The sequence below is a fragment of the Oryzias latipes genome, chromosome 4 (genome assembly GCF_002234675.1).
Source record: "Oryzias latipes chromosome 4, ASM223467v1".
Lineage (NCBI taxonomy): Eukaryota > Metazoa > Chordata > Actinopteri > Beloniformes > Adrianichthyidae > Oryzias > Oryzias latipes.
Window position 1 is genome coordinate 17728927 of NC_019862.2, and position 12483 is coordinate 17741409.

At 42.0% G+C, this 12483-nt stretch overlaps 2 protein-coding genes and 2 non-coding genes across 7 annotated transcripts; 2 read left to right on the top strand and 2 right to left on the bottom strand.

Moving 5' to 3' along the window:
* On the top strand, window positions 1-4226 carry LOC105353958. The gene is made up of 6 exons (XM_011474225.3): window positions 1-237; window positions 331-666; window positions 819-2411; window positions 2530-2733; window positions 2806-3183; window positions 3367-4226. The coding sequence occupies exons 1-6, from the start codon at window positions 39-41 to the stop codon at window positions 3894-3896; spliced, it is 3240 nt and encodes a 1079-aa protein (XP_011472527.1). The 5' UTR covers window positions 1-38; the 3' UTR covers window positions 3897-4226.
* Window positions 4227-6788: 2562 nt separating this feature from the next.
* trnar-acg lies at window positions 6789-6861 on the bottom strand. Its single transcript has one exon. It is a non-coding gene; the product is annotated as a tRNA-Arg (tRNA).
* A 375-nt stretch (window positions 6862-7236) lies between these two features.
* Window positions 7237-7309, bottom strand: trnam-cau. Its single transcript has one exon. It is a non-coding gene; the product is annotated as a tRNA-Met (tRNA).
* A 354-nt stretch (window positions 7310-7663) lies between these two features.
* Window positions 7664-12483, top strand: LOC101158755 (nuclear autoantigenic sperm protein). Of its 4 annotated transcripts, none has more exons than XM_020702495.2 (15): window positions 7696-7899; window positions 8257-8304; window positions 8379-8492; window positions 8607-8687; window positions 9436-9542; window positions 9737-10078; window positions 10248-10318; window positions 10393-10460; window positions 10534-10607; window positions 10694-10882; window positions 10966-11138; window positions 11212-11295; window positions 11390-11461; window positions 11811-11936; window positions 12290-12483. In XM_020702495.2, the coding sequence occupies exons 1-15, from the start codon at window positions 7862-7864 to the stop codon at window positions 12326-12328; spliced, it is 1626 nt and encodes a 541-aa protein (XP_020558154.1). In that variant the 5' UTR covers window positions 7696-7861; the 3' UTR covers window positions 12329-12483. The 4 variants fall into 4 exon arrangements, with proteins under 4 accessions (XP_011472473.1, XP_020558155.1, XP_020558154.1 ...); XM_004068038.4 differs by having other exon boundaries at window positions 7699-7899; window positions 9761-10078; XM_011474171.2 differs by lacking the exon at window positions 9737-10078 and having other exon boundaries at window positions 7664-7899.

Sequence of the window (12483 nt, forward strand, 5' to 3'; positions counted from 1 at the left end):
GAATTGAACTTATTTTATCCAGCCACCCAGGACCATTAATGGCATCCTCTTCTTCTCAGACTCCATCAACGTCTAATCCTTCTGCTGCAAGACCTCCCAGTTCACCACCACATCCCAAAACTCCTCAGCCCATCTCCACCTTGTCTCTCTCTTCCCTTTTGGTTGGAAATTTGGCAAAGGATGAAAACATAGACGAAGCTGTAGAAAAGCTCGCATCTCCATTTAAACTCAGACCCTGTATGAAAAAAAATCTATTTTTTTTCTAAACCCCAAATCCCATTGAATCTTATTGGTAGTGTATGTTTATGCTGTGTTGTTGTTGTTTTTCAGCTTTGATACATTCACGACCGCGTTCCACATCCACAACTTTAAACCAGCCAGCTGGATCCCTTTTTTCCTCACCTGCGTTTGTAGGATCCCCCCTTCACCCTCCAAGTGTCAGAAGCCTCCTCCTCTCTCCCAGTAGCAGGACCCTCTTCTCCACACCCAACTGTGGAAACCTCCATCAATCCTCACAGACACCAACAGCCTTTGGCCCCAAAGCCAGTGAGCAGTTCTCCACCACTGCAGGTCCAAAAACTCTGTCTTTTCCACCCGTGTCAAGTGAAGTTAACGACAACATGCTCCTGTCAGAAGCGATCAGATGGGACAAATCTCACTCAGCAAGTATGTACATTTTATATCTCATTTTTATGCCTTTACTCAAGCATGTACATTTGCTCTTACTGAAAGGGGTTCAAGTGTTCCCGTAAATTATATCTATGCACAATTTCTATTAATAGACTTTTCCTTGTTTTGTTTTTTTTTCTTCCTCTCAGCACAAAGAGTGTGTCTTCCAGCCGGTTGGCTCCACACACTGCCTGAGGTGGACCAGAGATGGATGTCCAAAGCTCTTTTCAAATGGACAGCGCAAGGACATCCTGACCTGGACTTCAGCAAGGTGGACAGACTGTGGTGGTATCCTCCGCAAGTCCCCTTGCGCATAACAAATGTCCCTCAGCCCGAAGACTATTTTGGCAGTCCCCTCCTTCTTTGGATCCCCCAAAAACTCTGGCAAGTCAAGCTGACATGTCCTCATTCAGATTGCCATGAAGAGCTTCTGACCTCAGCTGGTCTGCATGAGAAGGTCAGACAAGTTATTTCTCTGGACATAACTTACTTTGTGGCATCTGAGTATTTATTTTGCAAACGATGCAAAAGAAAGGTCATCAGCTGGAGCCATGCCATCGTCTCCCAGCTGGATGTGGGGCACAGGGGGCAGTTTCCCTGCATCCTCACATCCAAGCTTGCCTGTGACCTGAGGGTGGTCACTTTGATGCGCCAGAGGGGTCTGGGAAACAGCAGCAGCCAGATTAGGAAGAAGGTGCAGGAGAGTCATTCAGAAGTGTGGCTGAAGAAGACTGTCCAGTACCTGCAGGACTGCAAACATATCAAAGGGGCTGTTGAAAAGGGTCTGATAAGCCCGGTTACGTTTTCACCTCCCCTTCCAATGCCTACGGTTCCGGACCACAGGTGGCTGATGCAAGTCTACGCCCAAGATGTTCTCCAGAGGCTGACTGAGGTCAAGGCCTCAGTAACATCAACTTATGGACGCATCTTGAAGCTTGCCTCCACCAAGAAAGTGGCTCAGAAAATGGCTGGAAGGGGTTTTGGAACAGCGACCTGGGCAACAAATGTTGGCAATGAGCACGGCCAAATAATCACGTCTGTGCTCACTGCTAGCGAAGGTTTTGGCTTGGGGCCAATGATAGAAGGGCTAATAAGGAGATATGCAGTGGCTGGGGTACCTCCCCCTGAAGTGCTTTACGTCGACAGAGACTGCTGTGGAAACACGCTTCTTCGACGAATGTTCCAGAATTGGAAAGACCTTAACATCCGCCTGGACATATGGCACTTCATGAGAAGGTTTTCGGTGGGCTGCACCACTGATTCACACCAGCTGTATGCATCCTTCATGAGGCGCCTCAGCCACTGTCTCTTTATGTGGGATGAGGAAGATCTGACAGCCCTCAAGATCGCTAAACGCTCCGAACTGTCTGCCAGGCTCACCAATCCCTCAGAAGCTGATGTGCTGAGGTCCATTAGCCGCAGTGAGTTAGCCCTGCACTGCAGGAGAACGACACGTGGCTCTCAGGAGACTCTGGCTCTCATCAAAAGCCTCATCCAAGCTTTTGACGGGGACAATGGCTGCGACACTCTGGGGGTTCCTCTGATCAACTCGGAACGCATGGCTGACATTTTAGCTGCTCAGGCAAAACATGTGGCCTGCATCCAGGATCCCCCAGGCATCCAGCTGTACACCAGGATGGGAACAATCCTGAAAGGAGGACATCGTTTGCCCACATACTGCTGTGCCAGAGGTTTAGCATCCCTTAAATCTTTTCATCTTCACCTAAATAGGTTCATCCCTGGTAAGTTGTTCTATTAGCTTTCCTTAAAACACAAAAATCCTAAAATATTGTAAATATTGAAAGCCATATGTATTTATGCATGGAAACATGTGTTTTGTTTTTTCCATGGATATTACAGGCACCCTGGCAAGTGATGTCTTCTTCCAGGCCTACCTGTTAGATGGGCTGGCCAGGTGGAATGAAGACCGCGCTGTAGCCGCCACATCAGACAAGCAGCAGCCATGCTCCTACGACCATCTCCTGCGGCATGCTGCTAACAGTTTGTCTGAGGAGGTCCTTGGCCAGGAAATTGTTCCCTATACTGGGCCAAGGAAATACACAGGTGTGAATACTTTTTTTGAAAAGAACTTCAAAACCTTTATTCTTCTTCTAATGAGTGCTTTGCCTTTTACAGGTGAACTTCTGTGGGTGGAGTACCTTTACCAGCAAACTGGTAAAGTTCTCCAAGATAACCGACAGGCTGTTGAAGAGTCTGAGACAATGGACATGGAGATTGAAGACAGCTTCAATGAACCCGAAGAGTTTGAAGACTTCACTGTGTCCACTTTGGAGCCAGTGAGGACCTTCACAGTCTCTTCAAAGTCGTCCATCAGCAGTCTGTCAGCTCCAGACCCTCAGCCTGGCCCCTCTTGGTCTCCTCCTCCTGCTGAGGGTCCTTTAACGAGCGTGACACACTCAGCGCCTGGACCTACATCACCATCTCCCTCTTCATCACCTTCCACCACCACCACCTCCGTGCCCCCTTGTGTCTTATCCCCCATTGAACAGAGCAGTGAGTTTTGTCAAACTTTTCAATTGGAAAAAAATAGAAACAAAAAAGGACCTAGTATGAGTATTTTTATTTTAATTAATTTGTTTTTACAAACTGGGGAGAAAAAAAACGTCTCGGAGTGTTTTCATTATAACGATGTATCATGTTACCATTTTATTAAGAGATTTCATTTTTCTTTTACAGCTACCAAAAAAGGGACCTTGGCTGAGCCTCACTTTTTTGTGCCACCACCTAACACTGCTGGGGAGGCAAAGGTCAAACTGGAGCCACAGCTACAGACACAAGCACCCCAAAAGCTGGACTTGCCCGCTTCATTGAGCTCTACAGCCTTCATTGTGCCATCAGGGTCCACTTCACTGGTTTTGGTTCCACCCATTTTAAACGTCCCCTTCAGTGTCGTCATGCCTCCTCCTGCTGTGCCGATCAAAGTCTCTTTGCTGCCGTCACCTCAGGCTGCTTCAAACACACCGTACACAACACAACAATACAGAAAGAGGAAAATGGAAGCAGAAAAAATGGGTGTGGTGAAAAGGAAATACATTAAAAAAACAGATGCCATGACGTGCAGCAAATGTGGTGGAAACAGGCAGCCAACATCCCACCGTCAGTACTTTGGGAACTGGTTCTGTGAAGCCACTGAGACTCAGTCGTATGACAATTGGAGGGCTGAACTAGAGAAGCGTGGATATGGGAAAAAAAAAGAGGGAAAATGACCACCACCACTATAAACAACATGCAGTCCATGCAATATTTTCCAAAGCACCGTTTGTTTTATATTTAATCATTTCTATATAGAGTTTGGTTTTTGGAAAGAAATTTTTTTTTACTTTTTATTGTCTATAATATTTTAGTGTTTTCTGTAAGAATTACGTTTTTTAAGCTTTTAGTAAGCTTTCTCCTCAAAATTTGCAATTTCAATACTTAAGGATTTGATTCAAATATAATTATTGAATTTTTAGATAGACAAAGTGATATAGTTACCATTTAGAATGTTTCTTGTCATGTCTGTTAGAAATATCTGCATTAAAGAAGTTTTACATGAACACTTGAGTATTTTAATTTTATTTCTAATTCTAGAAAAAAGTTTTGTCATGTGTTCATCTTTTTAATCAGCACTGACATATTTGAATATTTTCAATACATTATATCTAGTTTTTTTTTACATAAATAATGTTTTTTTGTTATTCTGCTGTAGTAAACTAAATAGACCAAATTAATTTTGATGCCATTAGGGGCAAAATGTCTTAATTTAAATGTAGTTTTATAGTTGCATTATTAACAAATTTCATGCTATAAGGCCTTCACATTTCACACATGGCAGAAGAGATTATGGAAGCCACAAGGCCATGGAAGCTCCTAAATCGTACACATTAAACGCGTGGCTCGGTGTTACCTGTCATACTCCGATAGGTTGTTTTCCTTTGGTCATTTACACTAGTGGTCCTCCATTGTTGTTCAACCTGCAGTATTTTCCACCGTGTAATAAAAAAATTAAATCTTTGAACAGAAAAAAGCAAGGCTAACTGGAATATTGAACAGTGATGAAAGTCTTCCGGGAATTCCCGGAAATCCGGGTTTTTGAGCAAACCGAACGTACTTTCCGGGAAATAAAGACCTGATCTCTACGGACAAATCGCTTTCCGGATTAAAAAATGGTCTGAAATCAGCTAATTTTAGCTTTATTTTCTATATTTCTCCGCAGATCGCTTCCTCTATGGTCGTGGCCATCTCTCGTCTTCCCGGCCTAATTGACCAATGACGGGACGTTTTAGTTGCTTTCGGATGCGTCGACGGGTCTGATTGGCTCTGTCTGCACCACGTGGTCAGCGTGACTTGCTTCCCTAGAGACCAAAACTGGCGGACCCACGCTAAACTTTCACAAACACATCTGAAGAGTTTGCGATCAAATTTGTGTTAAAATAATGGCAGGCATCGTCATTATTGAGCGTGGTCACGACCTCAGTTGTGAGAAGACGATAAAAAACAAATTGAAGTGGTCTTGGCTGGAAAAAAAAGATTTTTAAGGTAGTGTAGGTCAAATACTTTTTTGTGTAAAATAATCTCAAAACCACATTTTGAAATAATTTCAATTTTAGTTTTGAGTTTCAGTTTTTATTTTGAATACATTTCTTTATCTAATTTATTTGTATTTCCTAATTACCATGATTTAGTTCAGTATAGTTGACATTAATTATAAGTATTTGATGGTTTGGACCCGCACTCCCTTAAAAAATAATGTTTACAATGTTTAGTTTAGTTTGTATGTTTATTTTGATATTTCCCAGATTACTTAGTATTGGTGTTAAAGAATTGATGTATTATGTTATAGAATTATAGTTTAAAGCAGATCCCATATTTTGATGTAATTATAGTTTGAGAAAACAGTGCAAGTGGATGTTGTACATCAGTCATTTCTAAAGCAGAAATAATGTATAAATAACTGAGGTACTTTCATAGAATATCATAGTTACTGGTGTTCTTTTTGCCATTTGGGGCTTTGATGTTACTATATTTTAGCAATTGTATGTTTTGCAGCTTTGAGGAAAAGCGTAGATTGTAGGATTGTGTTACTTTGAGCAATTTTCCAAATTCTTTTTTAGCACCAGCAAGTCCTTAATGGAGAGTCAAACTAGGGGTTTGAATGACAAATCATGATGCTCCAATTAGTCTTAGTTTCTTGATAAAGAAGTGAATAACTAGCTGCCAGAATGCACCAGAATGCATCTAAGACCACGTATTTTTCCAAAATTTTGCTCTGTGCCCGCCATATCGCTCAAAGAAAAGTTCAGGGATTTTTTCCTTGCCTGACTTTCATCACTGATTGAATGAACCTAACTTTTACCACAGCAAGCAGGAGTTTTTTTCCACCTATATCATTTAAAATGTGCAATTTCAATACTTAAGGAAAAAATAATTTTTTTATATAAGAATTTTTAGCTAGACACTGTCTTATGGTTGCCATTTAGAATGTGTTTTGTCACGTCTGTGAGAAATCTCTTTGCATTAAAGATCTTTTACATGAGCACTTGAGTATTTTAATTTTATTTCTAATTTAAAAAAAGTTGTTTGTCATATGTGTTCACCTTTTTTATCAGTATTGACATATTTGAATATTGTCAATACATTACATCTGTAGGTTTTTTACAAGAATATTTTTTTAATGTATTTCTTTCTTATTTTTTTATTATTCTACTGTCATATGCAACATTTCTTAATTTAGTTTATATTTCTTTCATTAACAAATCTCATGCTATAAGGTCTGCATATTTCACACATTGCAGAAGAGATCATGGAAGCTCCTAAATCGTACACGTTTAATGCGGGGCTCGAACTCGCGGCTTGTAGGTATGTTTTAGCAAAGTTGGAAACTTTACATCGACTTATGGGCGCTTATCTTTTCTGTTTGTATTTGCATTTGACCACCCAGCTAAAATTGGTCTTAACAAGTTTGCTTTGATTTAATGAATTTATATACTCACTAACTGGCGAATAAAAGTAACACTGAACCGTATTAAATAAAAAAGCGAAAAAAATCGAGCCAGCCAGGAATCGAACCCAGAATCTACTGGTCCGTAGTCAGACGCGTTACCCGCTGTGACAAAAGTCGAGCCAGCCAGGAGTCGAACCTAGAATCTTCTGATCCGTAGTCAGACGCGTTATCCATTGCGCCACTGGCCCGGTGAGGACACCACAGAACACAGCTACCGCTAAATTCACACCACTGGCTCTATCTATATGTATATTTATTATTATACATCAATATATCTATAAATATATATTTGTGTGTGTTCAGTATAGTAAAAGCTGATAAGTTATGTATAAACGAGACCACAAAGGGCTAAATAAAAAGATCTCTCTGTCTGAGGATCGAACTCACAACTTTCCGCATATCAGCCTGAAAACATATTGCATGACAAGTACCTTGTCATTTACCTCTCAATGTTTATTATTATCGTTACATGCTAAATTACAATAAAAATGTATTATGTAGTAGATTTATATTTACACTGAAAAATATAAATACTACGACTAAAAAAACTAAATGAAAAGTCATGCCCCGTGTGAGGCTCGAACTCACGACCTTCAGATTATGAGACTGACGCGCTGCCAACTGCGCCAACGAGGCTGCGGAGTCGCGGCGTCGGTACTACGTACCAAAAACGGGGGCACGTCTTTTGGCTATTAACTGTTTACTATTGATGGTATAGGATGGTAATATGTATTTTAATATAGTCATTAAGCTTACACAATTTCATTTAATCTTTTGTTGATTGTGTACTTTTCATATTTTACTTTTCGCAAAATGATTTTGCACAGGAACTGCTTCATCAGTAAGGATAAATAAAAACATAAATGCAAACTTTTTTTAACAACGTGCATGATACTTATCAGATGTTTTCATTGACCCTGTGAAACCGGTTATGTTTCACCCTTATGCCGTTCAGTTTTGCTTGAGACCGTAAACGCAACATTCGGTTGCGACCCCTTTAACGCCAATCTCCCGCGTTCCAACTTAAGCGGAAATAGAGAGCCCTTTTTCCCTCTATTTAAACGCGCCAACAAAGACCATTCAACGAGCGCTGTCGGTAAATCTCTCACTGTAGAGTAGACTCTTGTTTTGGTTTTTGTCTTCATCTTTTATTATTATTATTACGTTCTCTATTGTATTCCTGTCTAAATGCCTGAGGAAACGTCCACTGCGTCGAGCTCGTCGAGGTAAAAAAGCAGCTTGTTATTTGGTATTCTCTGGTATATCTGTGCACACAGGGAACACGGCTAGCCACGTAACGCTCGGTGACCTAGTTTATCGGCTGTAAAACAGCAGTTTAGCTTGCACACACACAAACGCACAGCTGTTGTGGTTGACTGGTGTAGTTGTGTCGGGGGTGGTAGTTGGTGGGCTTTGAAGAGGTCTCCGTGTGACAGTCCTCTGCTGGGAGCTAGCTGGCTAACAGCGACATGCTAACAACAATAAGGCGTCGCCAGTTTCTCCGGCAGCTGCAGCAGAAACTAGGCCAGCCAGCGATCGCTAACATGTTTGTTCTGCTTTTTTTTTTTTTTTTTTTTTTGCAGTACGGAGGAGAAGCCGTGCTCGTCGTCTGCAGCTACAGCAGCAGAGAGGCAAGAAGTGTCTGCATTGTTAAAGTTAGCTTAACTTGCACGAGCGCTCACTTGTTTTCGTCTGTTTCATGCAGTTCGGTTGACGTGATGGAGGAGGCAAAAAAATTAATCGGAACGGGGAAAAGGCATCTCGTAATGGGGGATGTCGTCTCGGCTGTCAATGTCTTCCAAGATGCCTGCAGCATTCTGTGAGTCCTGGTAGATGATCCTGGAGAGGGCGCTCCCCTCCTTTCCCTCAAAAGTGGTTTATTCCTAAACTGTGTAATTTCGTGTTTTTCAATTTCCCATCTGTGTTCCTGCAGAGCATCGAAGTACGGGGACACTGCAGATGAGTGCGGAGAGGCTGTCTTCCTGTATGGAAAGTCTCTTTTGGAGCTTGCCAGGTGGGTCTGCCAAAAATCATGACAAATTGTATTTCTACAGTTCAGCTTCCTGTCCCCAACAAGAAATTACTTTTAAAATACTGCAACAACAAAGTTGGTATGTTTTTAAAAGTTAAAATCTGTCAGCATTTCATAAAGCAGTAGTGTATTTCTGTCAAATGTTGGCGGCAATAGTCTCTCCACAGATCTATAGATACTCTCATAGGAATATTTGCATCTTGTATTCATTTACATTGCTGAAAAAATGTTTTTGGTGCTTTTAGCATGCTGTTGTGGTTTTATGATTTATGGAGGACAAATGTAAAGAAAATTGGAGCTTAATATTGCATTTCTTTGTTCAAATCATTGTGAATCAGGATTAGCTGCAAAAAGGCTGTTGGAAAAAGCTTGTAAGTAGTATAACGGGGCTGTAAGATAGCGGGAAAGCTCCTAAACGATAGATGATGGGAAGGGGAGGACGTCCTTTACGCCAACAGCCTGTCTCACAACTCTGCTGCAAATTTCCAAAGAGCTCCTGCCGCTCTGCAAAAACTGTCCAAGAAAATGTTTTATTTTTATTTTTTTAACCTAAAAAGGGCACAATCATATTTAAAAGACCACTGAGGAAGTCTTTTAAAATGGCTCAAAAATGATTGAAGTGGGACAGCATTTCATAAAGCACCAGTGTATTTCTGTCAAATATTTGGAGCAATAGTTTCTCACTATATTTTCCAAACATCTACATCAAAACTTCATTCCTCTCTTTAAGGATGGAGAACGGCGTTCTTGGTAATGCCCTGGAAGGAGTTCCAGAAGAATCAGAGGAAGAGGAGCAGCCGAGCAACTCAAACATTGAGAGCGCTGACAATCTTGATGGTCTGTAGGAGCTTTGCTGCTTGTTCCTCAGTTTAAATGTCCTGCAAGTCAATAATTGGGTTCATTTGATGTTGGCATGAATTTAATATTGATTTGTTGCCTTAAAAAAAACTACGTTTTTGAACCTCAGTAGTACCAAACAGATGTTCAGATAGTTGTGAGCAAATGTTTGAATGTCTGAACAATGTTTAAAGAGGTGGCATGCCGCTGTGGTGCAGAGAAAACCCGAGATGAGCTGCGAAAGCAGGTGTGTGATGCAATGGCAGAGGAAGCCAGGTCTGAAGAAAAGCTGTTGTCTGAGGACGGTCACGACATCACCCAGGTGAAGAAAGAAGTTGAAGCAGAAGCTGTAGTGAAAGCTGGTGAGAGCTTACCAGAGGAGGAGGAGGAGTCAAATTCACCTCTGGCTCAAGAAAAGGTGATCCGAAATCAGACTGTCCAGGATGCAGATGAAGAAGAGAAGGATAAAGAGCCAGATGATGGAAAAAAGGAGGAGTCTGATCTAGAGGAAGAACGGGACAAAGATGAACCGGAGGGTAGTAGATCTCTGAGTCCAGGTCACTGGTGTTGGTGGTTTGGTCTCTAGAGCACCTCAGCAGCATGTGTCACAGGGTGGTCTGGGAGAAAAGCTGCAGGGTTTTTTTTCTTTTCTTCATTTTCTTATTAGTATTATCTTGTGTAAACTGTTTCCATGTTCTGTCCTAGATGACGAGGATGATGACGACGATGATGATGATGATGATGATGATGATGGAGAGAAAAACGGACAGGAGAATGTGCGATTCTTTCCTGGAATGTCTGTCAGTTTTTAAGGTGCTACTATAATTAACGCTCCGCTTCAATTTTTCAGGAGGATGATGTTGGGAATTTACAGTTGGCGTGGGAGATGCTGGAGGTCGCCAAACTGATCTATAAAAGGTAAATTGATGGTTTAAAAAATGAGCATTTTTCTGTCAACAAATGAGCCTGAAATCATCTTTGTAACATTCAGAAAAGAAGGAAAAGAGGAGCAGCTGATGGCAGCTCAGGCTCATCTGAAGCTGGGAGAAGTTGGTGCTGAAACAGGTGAGCTGCACAAAGCTCGACTTTACGCTTGACTTTTTCAAATATTCACATTTGACCTTTTTTTGGGGGTGTTTCTTTTGTTTTAGGGAACTATCCCCAGGCTCTGGAAGACTTCCAGGAATGTTTGGCCATCCAGCTGCAGCACTTGCCTCCTCACAGTCGTCTACTTGCTGAGACTCACTACCATGTCGCTACAACACTCTGCTACATGGATGAGTACAGACAGGCCATCCAGCACTACAACAGTTCCATAGAAGTCATCGAAAACCGCCTGTGTGAGACATTAGTTTGTTTTTATGCTTTGTCTCAGAGCTTCGTGCTGTTGATGTGTTTAATCTGTGACCGTTGTGATGAGCAGCCGTGCTACAGAAGGCGATCGACGCAGCAGAAGGAGACGGCGGTGCAGCAGAGGAGAAGAGCGAGATGGAAGAGCTCAAACAACTTTTGCCGGAAATCAGAGAAAAGGTGGAAGACGCCAAAGAGAGCCTGAGGACAGCCAGCGCCGCGTCGCAGGCCATCCAGCAGACGCTCGTGAGTATGGACAGAGTGGTGTGTAGAGGCTGTTTGCGTGGATCTAAAGTAAAAAAACAAAAATGTCATGCAGGGTGGAACCTCGTCTTCATCAGCATTCCTCCGTGAAAACGGCGGGCCTTCGTCTTCAACGGCAGCTTTTGCAGAAAGTAGCCAGGTGAGGTCGCCTGCTGTTTGTGGTGGATTTGTAGTAAAACTAACATTAAGTTTTATCGTAGCTTAAAAAATTGTATTCCTTTTTTTGTTTTTAGGATCCAGGGAAATGTGACAGCAGCTCCTCTTCCAAAGCGGCGTCGGACATCTCTCATCTCGTCAGGAAAAAGGTGAAGACCCACCAGGCTGCAGTCGTGTGTACAATTTGTTGCTTTTCTTAAATGCTAAACATTTCTTCATTGTTCAGCTCCTCCACCTCTGATTCAGCGTCTTATTGCTGCAGGGTAGTGTGGGTTTATTTATGTTCCAGGTTTTGCTTTCAATCATTATGGCTTTTGTCTTCAGCCTGTTATGCCTTGTGTGATCGCTGCAGTGTCATGTGCTGGTTTTTGTGACTTTGTTTGGAGGCCGAGTCTCTACTGTTATATATTTTTCTTTATTATAATGGCTCTGAGGTTGCCATATAAAAATGAATTCCAGTAGCCTTCAGTCTTCCATTCCTGCCTTGTTTCCACACAGAGGAAACCAGAAGAAGAGAAGCCAGTAAAGGACGCAGATGCTAAGCAAGCAAAACAGGAAGTCTCAGTAAATTGCAGCGATGATTCTAGTGCCAGCAATGGAGTCCAGGAGGAGAAATCACAGGAGGCGAGTGATAGGCCTTTTTCTTTGACTGTTGCTGTGAAACTATGAAGCTATGAGTAACTGCTTGTCTGAGGCGGGACGGCCCCAGTTGATGACTGCATGTAGTTCCCAGTGGACTTTCTGCATTTTGGCCGCTTTTTTTCTCTTCAGGACAGTCTCTGACTCCGTGGTGATCATGGAAGTAATAATTGGTGGTTTTAAGTTCTAAACCTGTGGTTTTCATTTTATTTATTTTTGAACAGTGATCCGCAAATCATTTGAGGGTTTTTTTTGTCTTTAAGACTAAGTTTGATTCCTTTTTCTCTCCTACATAAAGTGGTCTCTCCATTAAACTGGATGGTGTCTTCCTTCTGCAGGCTCCCACCCAGTCGGCCTCTGTGGAGTCTTCAGCGTGAAAGTCCTGATCTGCCTCCTGACTTCTGAAACCAGCACAGCTCCGACTGTCTAGCCCTCTCCTCCAAACTGATTTTTCTGTAAATATCCATTTTCACAGAATTGTCTGTCAGGTTTTGTATACTTGTAGTAAAATAATAAACATTTGCAGATGTAA